At 35.3% G+C, this 15,188-nt stretch overlaps 1 protein-coding gene across 1 annotated transcript; it reads right to left on the bottom strand.

Annotated features, from left to right (window-relative positions):
* Positions 1 to 748: 748 nt before the first annotated feature.
* On the bottom strand, positions 749 to 14,360 carry LOC139877843 (aspartic proteinase 36-like). Its single transcript, XM_071865249.1, has 11 exons — positions 14,040 to 14,360; positions 8,303 to 8,416; positions 7,672 to 7,801; positions 7,317 to 7,561; positions 6,486 to 6,713; positions 6,147 to 6,312; positions 5,617 to 5,690; positions 5,420 to 5,516; positions 1,315 to 1,381; positions 1,139 to 1,210; positions 749 to 1,026 (listed from the first exon to the last, which is right to left on the bottom strand). The coding sequence occupies exons 1-11, from the start codon at positions 14,216 to 14,218 to the stop codon at positions 857 to 859; spliced, it is 1,542 nt and encodes a 513-aa protein (XP_071721350.1). The 5' UTR covers positions 14,219 to 14,360; the 3' UTR covers positions 749 to 856.
* Positions 14,361 to 15,188: the final 828 nt, after the last annotated feature.

The raw sequence follows: 15,188 nt of genomic DNA, 5'->3' as shown, positions 1-15,188 counted from the left end.
GTTATGTATGTTATATTACTTCCAAGTTTAAGATCATTCACAAATTTACTATTTTCAAAATCGCATATTTGGGACCTACTAGTAGACTAGTTGGACTATGTTAAAATACCAACTTTGTCAGTGACTTGTCAAGTCACATAGTGGATTATTTGTAAATATACGTAGATAATCGTTATGTGTGTTTGCTAGTATTATAATTTAGTTGTTTATAACTTTTGGCGTCCTAATCTTACTAAAGTACAAACTTCTTTCATGTGAGTAGATAATATATAGAAAAAAGAAGTAAAACACTTGATATAAGTGTACAAGTGTATTTAATGATGCAAGTTTTTAGCTTGTATTCAGAAAGATAATGTTGAAATATGTTAGCTGCAAGAATAATGGTGCTAATATATGATCTAATATTCAAAGAGAGTAGATGAACTGTTACATGATTGATTTTACATTTAGGCTCAAGACATTTTATCTTAATGTTGAACACCTTCAGTCAATTTGCGGACAACACCAAACTGGGTGCTAAGAACTCAAATTTCACTATAGTAGATTTTAAGTACAGTTTATGTTGAAAAATTACCCAAAAATAAATAGAAAACTGAAAATAAAATAAAAAATAAATAAAACATATAAGAAAAGAATAATATTAAGAAATTAAGTTTAACAGATTATATACTCCGTATGAAAATTCTACCTATAGATAAATTTGAATACTACATACATATACATGTATATTCTTAATTCCAATTAGCTTATTTGATGTTACATTAATAATAATATTATTATTATTCCTTTTACAACAACTATACATACAAAAGAATGCAACTCTAGAAAATGGAAATTAACAATTAGTTATCAGTTATTAACTATGAAAACCACCAAGTATGCGTAACTGTAGCATGAAAGCGACAACAACAAAAATCAACTTGCAACCGTTATTTTGCAACGAATTGCCACCACCAATCTGACCAGCATTCACGTATTCACTTCTGCCACCAGTTGAGCTCGTTGACACATTTACAGACGACGTACCTAAAAAACCATTACAAAAAAAAAAAAAAAACTGTAATCCAGCCAAGTTTGACTTTTCAGAGTCAACTGAGTTTCTAGCCTATCAAAATGCTAAATGGTGAAGAAGACTTACAGTCATAATTCGCCCAACCGATCCGTTGACCGCCAAGATCATAAACAACAATCCTGTCTTTTAGAACAAGATCTACAAAATTTACAACAAATGTCAACAATAATACTAACACATATTACATAAGCAAAAAAGCAATCTAGAAACAGTGAAATAGAAAATTAAAGAATTATAAGTACCTCCTAAAATAGTTATTCCTTGACCTCGAATTTTCTGAAAGCCAATACACCACACTGCAGCTCCACCCTACAAATCAAGAACAAATAGTCTTCGAATTTCATACCGCTAAACCAAATTGTAATCATACATACGCATCTATTTCTAAGGTAAGTTATAAGGAAACACAAAATCAAGGTTGTAAAAGTAGTGAGTCGGGGACGAGACGGGGACGAATCGACCAACTTTTAATAATAGATAAATTGAAGACAAAATTACTAAAATAGCCCTTGTGGTTTGTCCAAAATTGATGGTTTGATCCATATGGTTAGCAATTTTGCTTATATAGTTGCTCACATTGAAGGCCTAATTGATAGAAGACCGATTCGAGATGATCAATCTCCAAAGAAATTAAGAGAGAAAGAGAGACTTGGCTAACCAAATTTATTTATCATAACTGAGTACAAATATATATACTGAAAAAAAAAGACGGTTACTGACAACAAAAACAATTAAACAACTACCACTGAAGTTAAACCATTAAGATAGATCAAGGCATGTGAGTGGATGGACATTACATGATTGAAATTAGCATGATGAACTCACACGTACACATACACCCGTGTTTATTAAACTAAGGTAGTTAATAACTGCTAGTAACCTACTAGCCAAAATTCCTTAAGACTACGACTTGAGCTTTTGGGACAGCAAAGATTGGACAATCTACTGAGAAAACAGGCTTGTTGATGTTGTGCCCGAGACTATCAATTTGTGTGTTCCGTATCACGGCCTTTAAATTCAGTCACATGCTTAGCATGTGAGGGTAAACTTGTCTTTTTATTTTTCTCTCTATCTTTCATAACATTCATCTTTATTTCACCAAAGGGAATAATAAACCCTAAGAAATTCACATCTTCAAACTTGTTCCAAGACTTCGAATTTTTCCATTCAATACAAACGTCATTGATGCAAACACTATTAAACATAAATATAAATACATACATATAGATGGGAAATATTAATTTGCATCCATAATTTTGCTTGAAAACCAAGGATAAATCTCAGCCCTTGAATCAATATAATCAATGGCTAGGATTAAAAACGCCGGACAATCACATGTGATTGGATCTTACAATCACATGTTATTGTAATATCTAATCACATGTGATTCTACAGATCTCAAGCAAAATTAGAGATTCAAATGAATATTTCTCATAGATATATGTATATCTATATATACAACAATACCCAATCCCGCACATGCAAGGTATGAGGGAGATGAGATGTAAACAATCCTTCCATTACCGAATAGAAGAGAAGTCGTTTCTCCACCCCGTGTAAACAAAGATTTCTCCACACGGGTCGAGAAAGTCATCCATCTCTCTACTCTAGGGCAGAGAGATTGCTTCCGGGAAGAGAGGAAGCAGTGTGATATCATTCATCACACATTTTTTTTGCTTTTTCCTGGATCACGCCCCTATATAGTGTTGAGCAAATTTCTCCCATTCTTATAGTATGGAAGATATTATCTTCTTCGACAATCATTTGTGGTACTCCAAATTATATCTTTTCAGATAGGGTATAAGTGTGTGTGTGTATGTGTGTGTGTGTGTATATATATATAGTGGTAGGATCAAGAGGGAAGTAACCAATAGGGGGGAAGCGGGGGAAGCAAAATTTATTTTTATTTTTTTCGTTTTTTGAAAAAACTTTGTTCACGAACATTATAGATTGGATGAAAATATGAACATTTAATAAAGACACTTTGTGATAAATGTTTTTATTTTGGCGGGAAAATGCTCGAAGAAGTAATATATAACAATTATCGTGTTTTTCGAGAGTATGTTGAGGTTTTAGATATTAGGGTTTATATATTAGGGTTTAGATATTAGGGTTTAGAAATTTAGGGTTTAGAGTTTAGATTTAGGGTTTAGATTTAGGATTTAGATTGAGTTTTTAACACGAACGGTTTAGAGTTTAGGGTTTAGGGATAAACCCAAAACACCAAACCCTAAACCCTAAACTCTAAATCGGGCTAAATTTTACTTCACAAAGCATGAAAAAAAAAACGTTAACATTCTTCACGAACAATATTATCTCTAATGTTATTTTTGTCGATCGTTTTCCCGCCAAAATAATAACATTCATAACGAAGTGTCTTTTTTAAATGTTCATATTTTCATCCAATCTATAATGTTCGTGAACACAGTTTTTTCAAAAAACGAAAAAAAAAAAAAAAAAAAAAATTTTGCTTCCCCCCGATTGGTTACTTCCCCATTGATCCTGCCCCTATATGCGTTTGTATTTCGTTTTTTTGTTCCTCTTACTATAAACATACAACTCAAAGTCTAAGTAGAACAAAAATACTCTCCTAATAATTTTCCTAACGTGTTCAGGAGATATATCTACCTTTTGAATCTCCACATTTGTTTTGGAGTTCAACTGCGCAGTGTCCGGAGCTCCTATCATACCGTTATTATTTCACATGTATTCCAAACAAAAATGTATATGAAATCAACTAACAAAAATGTATATTAATCAACTACAAGTGGAAAGTGTGATGTAACGAATTCGGTGTTAGAGTTTTGAATCCAGGTTTTTAAGTGTGGATTCCACAAATTGAGGAGCATAAGAACCGGAAAAAAAATGAAAAATGTGAAGCCAATGTTCGATTTGTTATAATTACTCCTTATAGTAATAATAATGAAGTTCAATTTGTTAAATCGGAGACTCGCTCCCCACTTTTCATCTTTTTCTTTTTTCCGCTTCTTATTTCTCCCAATTTGAGGGCTCCACGCGTAAAAACCTGGATCTAAAACCCCTAACTCCGATTTCGTTGAATCGCACTTTCCACTTGTAGTTGATTCATATACAATTTTGTTAATTGATTTCATATACATTTTTGTTTAAAATCCATGTGGAATAAAATAGTATGATAGCAACTCTAGCGGCTTCGCAGTTGAACTCAAAACAATATGTGGAGACTCAAAAGAATGATATGCCTCATGAACATGTTCGAAAGATTATTATGTGAGTTTTTTTCCTGCTTGACTTTGAGTTGTATGTTTATAGTTTTTTTTTTTTTTTTTTAACGTCGTTTAGGAGAGTTGCATGTTTATAGTAAGAAGAACATAAAACGAAATACAAATCGATATTACATGTACTTAATTGAATTGGAAGAAGATACTCTGTTCTATATGATAAGAATGAGAGGAAATTGCTTAGCAGCATACAATTCAATATAGCAGCTAACAAGAGGTCAACGTATTGTTATACCGACTTAGGCTTATTGACATCTTACCCCCTCTACAACTTCTTGTTGTTAATATGGGACCAACTATAATATAGACAAACTTTTATGTGGGAAAAAAATACTATATATATCAAGCATAAAATTTTCAAACATTGATATATGACTCAAAATCTAATTTAAATTATATTGAGATTTTGTACCTAACTTTTAATTTGACCGACTCAGACCCGACATTTTAGCGTTGACCGACTATTAAGGCGTTTTTAGGCGAGTCCGGACGGGCTAGTTCCAAAACAGACGTGTTGGCAAACTCGGCCAACCATTACAACAGTGCACAAAACACAAAGCAAATTGTACATTTCAATATAGCAGTTAACAAAAGGTCAACGTATTGTTTGACCAATTGAGGCTTATTGACATCTTACCCCCTCTACAACTTTATGTTGCTAATATGGGACCAAAAATAATATAGACAAATTTTATGTGAAAAAAATACTATTCTTTATTTATATATGTATTATGTATACATATATTACACATACATATATTACACATAAATATCAAGCGTAAAATTCTCAAGCATAGATATATGACACAAAATCTAATTTTAACAATATAAAATTTTTTACCCAACTTTGAATTTGACCGGCTCAGACCCTACTCAGCCGTCTTAGTCCGATTTTGACCCGACTTTTTAGCGTTGACCAACTTTTAATGTGTTTTTGGGCGAGTCGGGACGGGCTGGTCCCCAAACCGACGTGTCGTCCAACTTTTACAACAGTGCACAAAATACAAAGCAATTGTACATACATATATACATATTACATATAAAAATAATAGTGGTACTATAATGTAAAGCTACTAGTAGACCTTACCAGTGAGTTCTGCTGCAGTAGATAGTCCTCGGGTCTTAAAACCATTGAAGCACCACCAGCGAAATTCAAGCTTACCGTAGGAAACATCTCAGGTGTACTGAAACATATAAAGTTTCAATTTTAATTTTATTAAAGTCTAAAACAGTAAAATCACAAATGTAAAAGGAAAAAAAAAAAAAAAAAAAACAAAAAAAAACCTCAAGGTAACTAGATAACACTGGTTTCCCTTTGATATAATAGACTGGACAGTTTGCGAGACGGACTGTGTAATCTGCAGCACAACACAGGTGATTAGCATAATTCACAAGACAAAATTGATTCAGACTGAAAGTGAAGGCCTTTAAGCTGGCAAAATGGGCGGGTCGGACGAATAATGGGTCGTGTTGGGATGAATGACTTAGGAAACTTGGACACACTTATTTGACTAGTCTGTGACTGTGTTAAATGTTCTAACAAGAAACTATACGGTTACAACAATGAGTTTTTTTAATGAACTCTGACTATGAAGTTGTAAGCATTGAAAACACACTTTTGAGTGACTTTTGATCTTTACTGTACGACCCATTAACCCATTTGGCATGTGTCCTTTCAAACTAATAATTTCTGTTTTCACCCATATGACTCATTGGAGATGAGCAAAACCCAGAACGACCCATTTTGGGATCACTAAATTAAGCCTTTAATACTAATAATAAGTCTTGATAAATGAAGGTTTTTCAAAACTTACAGCTTTTACAAACGGATCATATGCCTCCTCTGCAAGGTACGCAAGTGTAGTTCCAGAATCAATTATGGTTCCTCCTCGGCTGTCTGACGTGGCGAACATTGATGGGTCAATGGACAATGTTTGCCCATTCACAGATATACTCAGCAGATTCAAATTGTAATGAGGCCTGAACCCATTCACACACATAAATCAGTGAAAATCGGGTCAAAGTCAAACTTGGTCAACATCAGTCAGAGTCAAACTTGGTCAAAATCAGCCAAAGTCAAACCATATAGCACATTGCACTCAACATAAATATTAGGTCAAAGATCATAACTTTAAACAAAGGAATGAACTTACTGTGACGGGATAAGTGGAGTATAAACCATATTTGGCTCGATTATCTGACCCAGAACCAAAATGCCACCACCCGCACCGTTTCCAACAAGACAATGCGAAAACGAATCAGGGGATACACCTTGTGAAGAAAGTTGTGCAATTACCGATAAACCTTTCTGCCCGAACCCAAGTATCCCATCAACAGCTCTTTCAGACTTGGTCAAGTCCCCAGTTTGACTCGTGCTACAACTGTTCCATAAGTTTGACTAGTCACAAGGTTTATTACTAAGGAGCACTGATATAACCACCATAAATATGCATTAACAGGTTGTACAGTACATGTTATTGGATATTTTTTTGATATATCCACCATAAATATACATTAACAGGTTTTGTACAATACAACATGTTAATACATCTCTTTTTGATATATCCACCATAAATAATTAAATATACATTAACAGGTTGTACGGTACAACATGTTAATGCATATCTTTTTTGATATATCCACCATAAATAATTAAATATACATTAACAGGTTGTACGGTACAACATGTAGGTTGTACGGTACAACATGTTAATGCATATCTTTTTTGATATATGCATCATAAATATGCATTAAGAGGTTGTACAGTACAACATAAGAATGCATATTCATGGTTGATATTAAAATAGATGCATTAACAGGTTGTACGGTACAACATGTTAATGCATATCTAATATGTTGTAAAATACATGTTAATGCATATTCATGGTTGATATCAAAAAAGATAGGGGGTATTATCACAACCCTTTTACTAAATTGATTATTTTATACGGGCAAATTCCTAAATTTATAAAGAACTTACTTACCCAAATACAATAGATGCAGAAGCATTTGATGATGATGAATCTTGAACAATTGTATCTAAATGAATTTGATCAGATACATAATAACCTGATGTTCCACTACCATCACCATAACTAAATGTGTAACTACATCGATTATTCGAACAACCAGAATCAGACGATTGTGTTCCTACGGAACATCGTTGGTCTGAACAAGCGATCGTCGAAGCTGTTGATGAGCTTGACGGATCATAAAAATGAATTGGAATCTGTTAAAAAAAACAAAGATAATAATATACTCATTTAATCAAAACGAATCATATATTCAATTATTCAAAACTGATACTACTAAGTAGCATGAAAATGCTTGAATTAGTACTTGTAGTCCACTCGATTTAGGACAACCGTCGCATGAGTTGCAACTGACCCATAAAACATCACTTCCGGTATCGATTTGTACATAATATTCCTTCGCTGGTGTACCCAATTGAACCCGTGTAAAATAAAGCCTACATGAACAAGTTAAAAGTTATGATTAGTGCCAATGAGGCCTTGCTTCATTGGTATCCATGTTTCATGGATTCGAGAGTGACTCAGGTTCGAGTCTAACAACTAACAACTAACAACTAACCTTGACTTTCCAAAAAAAAAAAAAAAAAAAAAAAAAAAAAAAAGTTATGATTAGTCACTTTATTCAACAAGCACTAAAATAATATAAAGGAGGAACAAGATTAAATTTTGCATAAAGCCCAGCAACTAAAAAGAAAGCATACCAAAGTAAGCATCTTTTTTTCCTATTGGTTTTCAGATGAGGCAACTAATTATCTTCATTGTTAAGCAACAAATTCATCAAATTCAAGAAATCTTTTTATTTCTTTTTTTTGGAAAATAATTTAATTACATCTACTACTGAAAACTTAACCTAAATTTACATGATTTCTAGATTCAATTCACATAATAAACATTAAATAATATATTAAAAACAACAAAATCAAATTAAGAAACTATACCCAACACGATAAGGATCATAAGTCCCTTGAACAGGGAAATCAACAACGCTTGCTACAGAAGATTGTTGTTGTGGCTGCAGTTCCTGTAAGATTCTAGGGTGTCTAAAACTGTCTCTATTTTTCAGTTCATTTTTTTTTTTTTGGGTAAATGGGTTTTCACCCGGTAAATATATATCATTAAGATAAAAGCAGCATACAGACACGACGGATTACAAGCGGTTACACCAACGAACCAGGCGATAATCACCTAACTTAAGGCCTACTAGCCATACAAAGAACAACCTACGTAACACAAAGCTAATACAAAAACTTAGAGATTCCATCTAGCTTTTAAATTACGGACATGGAGCGAGTCCTTAAACTTTAAGGACATTAACTTGAGCCTCGTAGACGAGAATATAATCTTGAAAATCTGATCTGGACTCCTTGTTTCTGACTTGAACAACCTTGCATTCCTTTCCTGCCATAAGAAATAAACTGAAGCGGACAACAGGAGTTTCGAAACAACCACTCGAGCCACTTGTCTATCAGCCACTTCGCTTAACAGATCCATAATTTCACGCCACTTATAGCTCAAAATCTGCAATGGAATATTTTGTTGAACTCGGCTCCAGACCTGCATAGAAAACGGGCATTCGAAGAATAAATGATCATGGGAATCCTGCTGAGTTTTGCATAATGCACATGAATCATTCAAATGCCTCGACGACCCAACATCCCAAGCTTTTAGCTTATCCTGAGTCTTCAACTTTTCTTTAACAAGAAGCCACATGATGAAAGCCTGACGAGGAACTCCTTGGGGAAACCAAATAAGAGAAAACCATGAAACCAACGGGGCTTTGGGGCGTAAAGATTCCCATGCCACCTGAGAAGAAAACTGAATCAAATCTCCATGATTGTCTCTCCAAAACACAGAATCCTCTTTATTCATATCAGGCGGACGGATATTCATTAGCATCGGGAAACGACTGGTCCAAGAAGTTGGCCAATTCCAACCATTTGACACCCACAAATCCGCAACAGTAGACAACCTCTGGAAACCTGCTTGATGAATTTCTCTATAAGAAAACAACCCACTTAGGTGACCAAAGTCACTCCAAATATCATGCCAAGCATAAGTACAATCCCCTCTACCAATCTTATGAATGATAAAAGGACGGATCACCTCTCTCAGACCCAAAATTTTCTTCCACCCGTAACTAGCTGTTGTTGGAACATCGACCTCCCAAAAACTCTGGTTTGAAAGCCTATATGAGTGGATCCAACGAACCCACAAAGATTGTTTATGTGTGATTACACACCACACATGATACGAAATAAGCGCAATATTCCAAACTTTCAAATTTTTTAGACCCAAACCTCCTTCCTTCTTTGGGAGACAAACATCTTTCCATCTAACCTTAGCCTTACCCTTTTTCATCTCTCCTTGACACCACAAAAAACCACGCATAAGCTTTTCGATATCCTTTATAATGGCATCCGGTAACATAAAAACAGAGGACCAGTAACCTTGCATGGAGGACAACACCGACGAAATCAACTGAACTCTTCCGGCGAAAGATAAGTATTTATTCTTCCAGTCACTAATCTTAGCTCTTACCCGATCGACCAAGGATTTACAATCATTATAATATAACCGAGAAGAGATCAACGGCACACCTAGGTATCTGACCGGAAGAGAACCTTCAATAAATGGCATCAAATCAAGCACATCATTCTTTACCCCTGAAGTAACATTAGCAAAGTAGGCTGTACTCTTGGGAAGACTCGGAACCAAACCTGAGCATCTTTTAAATTCATCCAAGGCTTCTGAGATAACCTTCACCGAACCTGTACTAGCATGAGCCAATAAAAATAAATCATCAGCAAAGCACACATTCACAATCTCCTGTTGATCACACATAGGGTGGTATTTGAAAGAATCGGCTTCACGAATATTTCTCTTTATCATCAGAGTCAGACATTCCATCACCAATGTAAACAAATAAGGGGACATTGGGTCTCCCTGCCGCAACCCTCTCCTCCCTTTGAAGAATCCATGGATCTCCCCATTAATACTAATAGAAAACGAAGTAGTGGACACACATTTCATTATCCATTTTATCATGGTCTTATGAAAACCATAACAATGTAGAATATGTTTCAGAAATCCCCAGTCCACCGTATCATACGCTTTCTGGATATCCACCTTGAAGGCGCACCGGGGCACTCCTCTATTAAGGTGATAATTTTTCACAATCTCCTGAGTAATTAAAATATTATCAGTGATACGACGACCCGGGACAAAAGCTGCTTGGTTGTCGCTCACAATACAATCCAAACACCCCTTTATCCTTGTTGTAATGATCTTACTGATACACTTATAAAGCACATTACAGCATGAGATTGGGCGGTAATCATTAACCAATCTTGGAGTTTCAACCTTTGGAAGCAAAGCTAAAATGGTATGATTTATTTCAGTAAGTAAGTGACCATTCTTAAAGAAGTCTTTAACCGCTTTGCATATATCGTGACCCACAATATCCCATGATTTTTTGAAAAATACAGAACTATACCCATCCGGACCAGGAGCTTTGTCATCTCCTATATCAAACATAGCAGCTTTCACTTCCTCATCTGTAACTTGACGAATCATATGAAGCGCTTGCTCACTCGAAAGTTTATTCACAAAAATGGACTGTGAATTTACAATCTGATCACAGGGTTGCGAAGCACCTAGAAACTCCATATAGTGCTGAACAAAAACTTCAGCAACAGCAGCTCCCTCAACTACAACCCCATCATTATTTGTAATAGCATTTATTCGGCTTCTGTTGGCTTTACATTTAATCACTTTGTGAAAATATTTAGAGTTGCTGTCACCAACCTTTAACCATTGCACCTTAGCTTTTTGTTTTAAAAAACGTTCCTCGTCCCATAAAGCATCATTAAATTCTTTCAGCTTATTTGCTTCTGCTTCTCGAATAGGTAACGAAAAAGGGTCACGATCCAACTCGATTTGTAATTTGTCTAACTCCTCTCGAAGCCTGCAAACGGTTGCATGAATATTCCCTTTCGTCCACATAAGTTTTCTAATGGTTTTTTTCATGTATCTCAAACGCTTAACCACTTGAAACATTGCGTGGCCCTCCACAATAACACCCCAACCATCCACAACACATTGTTTAAATCCCTCCTGATCCGCTACATAATTGCTAAATCGAAACATTTTTGGTTTAACAGGCAACAAGGAAGGAATTTTCAATATTGAAGGACTATGATCCGATTTTCTATATGGCTGAAATATAGCATAAGCATTAGGGTAAATAGAAAGAAACCCATCGTTGACTAAAACACGGTCAATTTTCTTCAAAATACCCGTTGTAGCATTAGGTTTTTGATTCCACGTAAATTGCATGCCCATGTTATTCACATCATCAACTTGAATGTTATCTAAGCATTCTTTGAACTCACGCATAGCTAGAGTCATACACGAGCCACTCGCAGTTGATTCATCAATACTAACTGAAGCATTAAAGTCTCCAAGAATAACCCAAGGATTATCATTAACAAACCCATGATGCATCTGAAGATCCCGCCATAACTTTCGCCTTTGCACGTAATAATTATCCGCATAAACAAACGAAGCAAACACGTGACTCCCATTATGAACCATACGGATCTGGCAATGAATAACCTGATCCGTCATAGCCAAAACCATAAGCTGAACTAACAACGGATTCCACCCTAAAATAATGCGAGTGCCACCAGAACATTTGTTAGCATTCGACGTCCAATCCCACGTATTACAAACATTATTACATATCGACTGCAGTTTATGCGATGCTGCACGGGACTCCAAGACAGCACAAATACTCAAATTATTACTAGTAATGACCTCACGAACCTCTTTTTGTTTGGGGGCGACGTTCAAACCCCTTATGTTCCAAGAAGCTATACTAAACATTGGAAACCTCCGCAACGGGTGTGCTTGCACCCTCAGATCGCTTCTTATTGGCGTTTGTTTCCTCTTCTACATCACTCTCCTCATCGACTAGAGTTCCCACAACCTGGCCATTACGTTTCGCTTTTACATGGGGTATATTCAGGTCATATTCCTCATTTGGGTCCAAATCATTTAGAGCACCAAACATATTATTGACTACTTTTTTAGTACCACTTGTGCTTGCCTTCTGCTTCTCTCCTTCCTTCTGACTATTACTTTCTTTACGAACAGGACGATATACCAGCTTGGGTTTATTAAAACCCATTACACTACCATTACTTCTCTTCTTGCCGATAATCACTCCCTTATTGTAACGTTTATTCACCTGCACGAAACCATCCTCATCTTGTTTTTGCGGTTCTTTAACAGGAATAGCTTTAGGGCAGCCTGCTTTAGTATGACCAAATACCTCACAATATGGACATCTCGGTGGCTTCCATTCATACTCAACCTTAACTACATCCTTCGTAGTCCCTTTCGTTATACCATCCTCCATTAGACTAGGAGTCGCAACTACAAGAGTTTCTTTCATCTCCTTGTTAGCTTGGATCTCAATTAACGCCCTCGCATAGTTAGGTCGCCCCCAAGATTCCATACACATGGTACTCGTATATGAATCCAACATTAATGGTTGACCAATACTAGACGCTATGCAACTCAACCCATCTTCCGTGAACCCCGATAAAGGCACATCATGCATCTTTACCCACACCGGGACTCTTGTAAGATCCTCCTTTGTAAGCGATACCGAAGGTGTCCATTGGTTCAAAATAATTGGAATTGTCCGAATAATCCATGGACCATTCTCCATAACATCCATCATTCCTTGTTTACTAGAAAACTTGAAAAAGAAAAAACCTTTCGAATTCATCATTATTTTCTCAATTCCATACTTCCTCCAAACGTTCATGACATAGTTGTGAACAACCGGGAATGCAACCCTTTTTCCCAAGAAATAACCATATAAAGTATGGCTATACCTTTCTGTCGCTTCCCGAACAGAAGATAACGGAATAGCAACATCAACTCCATCATCTAAGTTGCTAATAGGTTCAATAAATCGAAAATTAACTTTTCTAGGGACCTTAGCATCAGAAACAATATCACTATACAATACCTTCTTTGCTTGTTCCTTTGGTTGTTCTTGTGTTTGTTCCTGTGTAGCAGGTACCTTTATGTTACTCCCATGTACCGCCTTGACAGGAGACGCAGCACAGTCATGACTCGCATCCCTGCCATACTTCTCATCCCATGAATCCTCAGAGTGAACACTAACTATGTCCTCATCAATATTTTCCTCAGCAACAGTATTATCTTTGGAAGAATCATGATTCGCAGGCATATCCCTTTCCTCCTTAGGATTAGAGCTATCCTCAAGAGGTACTGGATCGTCCCTTAATCCGATCAGACTTCCATCGTTCCCCTTAGATCCGTCATTCTTCTTCGACGTTGCTGCATCACAATCGCTAGAGTCAGTCGATTCACTCTCTACTACTTTCTCATCAACGCCCACGGTACGATTCCTCAAAACCTTAGATGTGGTTTGTTGTGATTTCTTAGGATTCTTTCCAGCAGAACTCTTTCCCATGATACGAAGTCCAGGAAACACGATCAAGAGGAATGATTTACGTTAAGGATCAATAATCGAACACACAATCGTAAGAAAAAATTAGATCATCTAGGGTTCGGCTGAAATTGGGAATTTGGGCGTTTTTTAAGAGAGAGAAAAACAACAAAAATTATCAATTTAACTTTACTAATATATTTTTCAGTTCATTCAATTCAAAAACATGGTTCACCGGAAAACTTCTCTCCACCGTTAAACTCGCCGGAAATTCAGAAACAACAAACACTGTTTGCAGTAAAACAGTAAACAGAGTAACAACTACGGCTACAATTAATGAATTTCCGGCAAGAAAATAAGCCCACATTGCTTATTTCTATTTTCTTAGCTCTGTCAGGACTTTTATCAAACAGTTGGTGTGCATTAGTGAATTGACTAAATTTTGTGTTTAAACAAATGGGATTTTTGTGGATGGTTGATAGAGAATGTAATCAATGAGGGATTGATTCATTTTTTAGAAGAAATGTGAAGAAATGTTTTGGGAAGATTTGAAAGAATGGATTGTGTTTGGAATATTGATAAAAGAAAGGTTTAAAAGGGTAATGGATGAAGCTATGTTTTTTTTATAGAAAGTTACAGAAATAGTCCTTCTGATTTGTAAGTTTTATTGTTGTAGTCCCTTTTTATGTGCTTGGATAGATAGATACAAAGGAGTCTTAAAATTTACTCATTAATTTAGTCGGTATTTTTCAGTTTCTACATTTAATAAGTTCTAGGTTAAATGTAAGGTTTGGTGTGGTTCGAATTTTAAAGTTAAAAAAAAAAAAAAAAAAAAAAAAAAAAAAAAAAAAAACTTACTATTAGTTTCATCTGTTTTAGAAAGTAAAGATATGATGAACCATAACTATAAGGTGAATTATATGATCTCATTAGTATTCTTTAGATAGAAAACGAATTAAAATAATAAATTAGATAATGACAATTTTAAGAATTGTTATTAAAAATCAAAACATGCTAATTTTATTTTATTTGTAAATTATAATGTCCACCACTACATGATAATAACTAACTTTAAATATATTACTATTTAGAAAAATGCTAATGACAGCCCTGAGGGTTGTCGTTAACATGTATTAAGTAATTGTAAATATATGACGATCCGGGAATTTCCGACTAAATTTAAACTTAATCTTTATATGATTTCGATACGATAAGCAAAGTATGTAATGTTGAGTCTAGAAAATTTTGAAACGATGTTCATATATTCAATTGACCTTCGACTGCTCTCGGCGATTCACGAACAATTAATTGTAAGTAGATATGTGTGTATGTATATA

Source organism: Rutidosis leptorrhynchoides, chromosome 11 (assembly GCF_046630445.1).
Source record: "Rutidosis leptorrhynchoides isolate AG116_Rl617_1_P2 chromosome 11, CSIRO_AGI_Rlap_v1, whole genome shotgun sequence".
NCBI lineage: Eukaryota > Viridiplantae > Streptophyta > Magnoliopsida > Asterales > Asteraceae > Rutidosis > Rutidosis leptorrhynchoides.
The sequence above is the reverse complement of the archived record's forward strand: the minus strand, read 5'-3'. Positions and strand labels throughout refer to the sequence as shown.

Bases quoted from the DNA above. Each gene is read 5' to 3' on its own strand.
- LOC139877843 (XM_071865249.1), bottom strand. From the start codon at position 14,218: ATGTGGGCTTATTTTCTTGCCGGAAATTCATTAATTGTAGCCGTAGTT. The intron at 7,562-7,671 runs GTACTAATTCAA...TTTTTTTAACAG, and splicing joins CTAAATCGAGTGGACTACAA to ATTCCAATTCATTTTTATGA. The intron at 1,382-5,419 runs GTAAGGTCTACT...CTTGATTTGTAG, and splicing joins TACTGCAGCAGAACTCACTG to GGTGGAGCTGCAGTGTGGTG.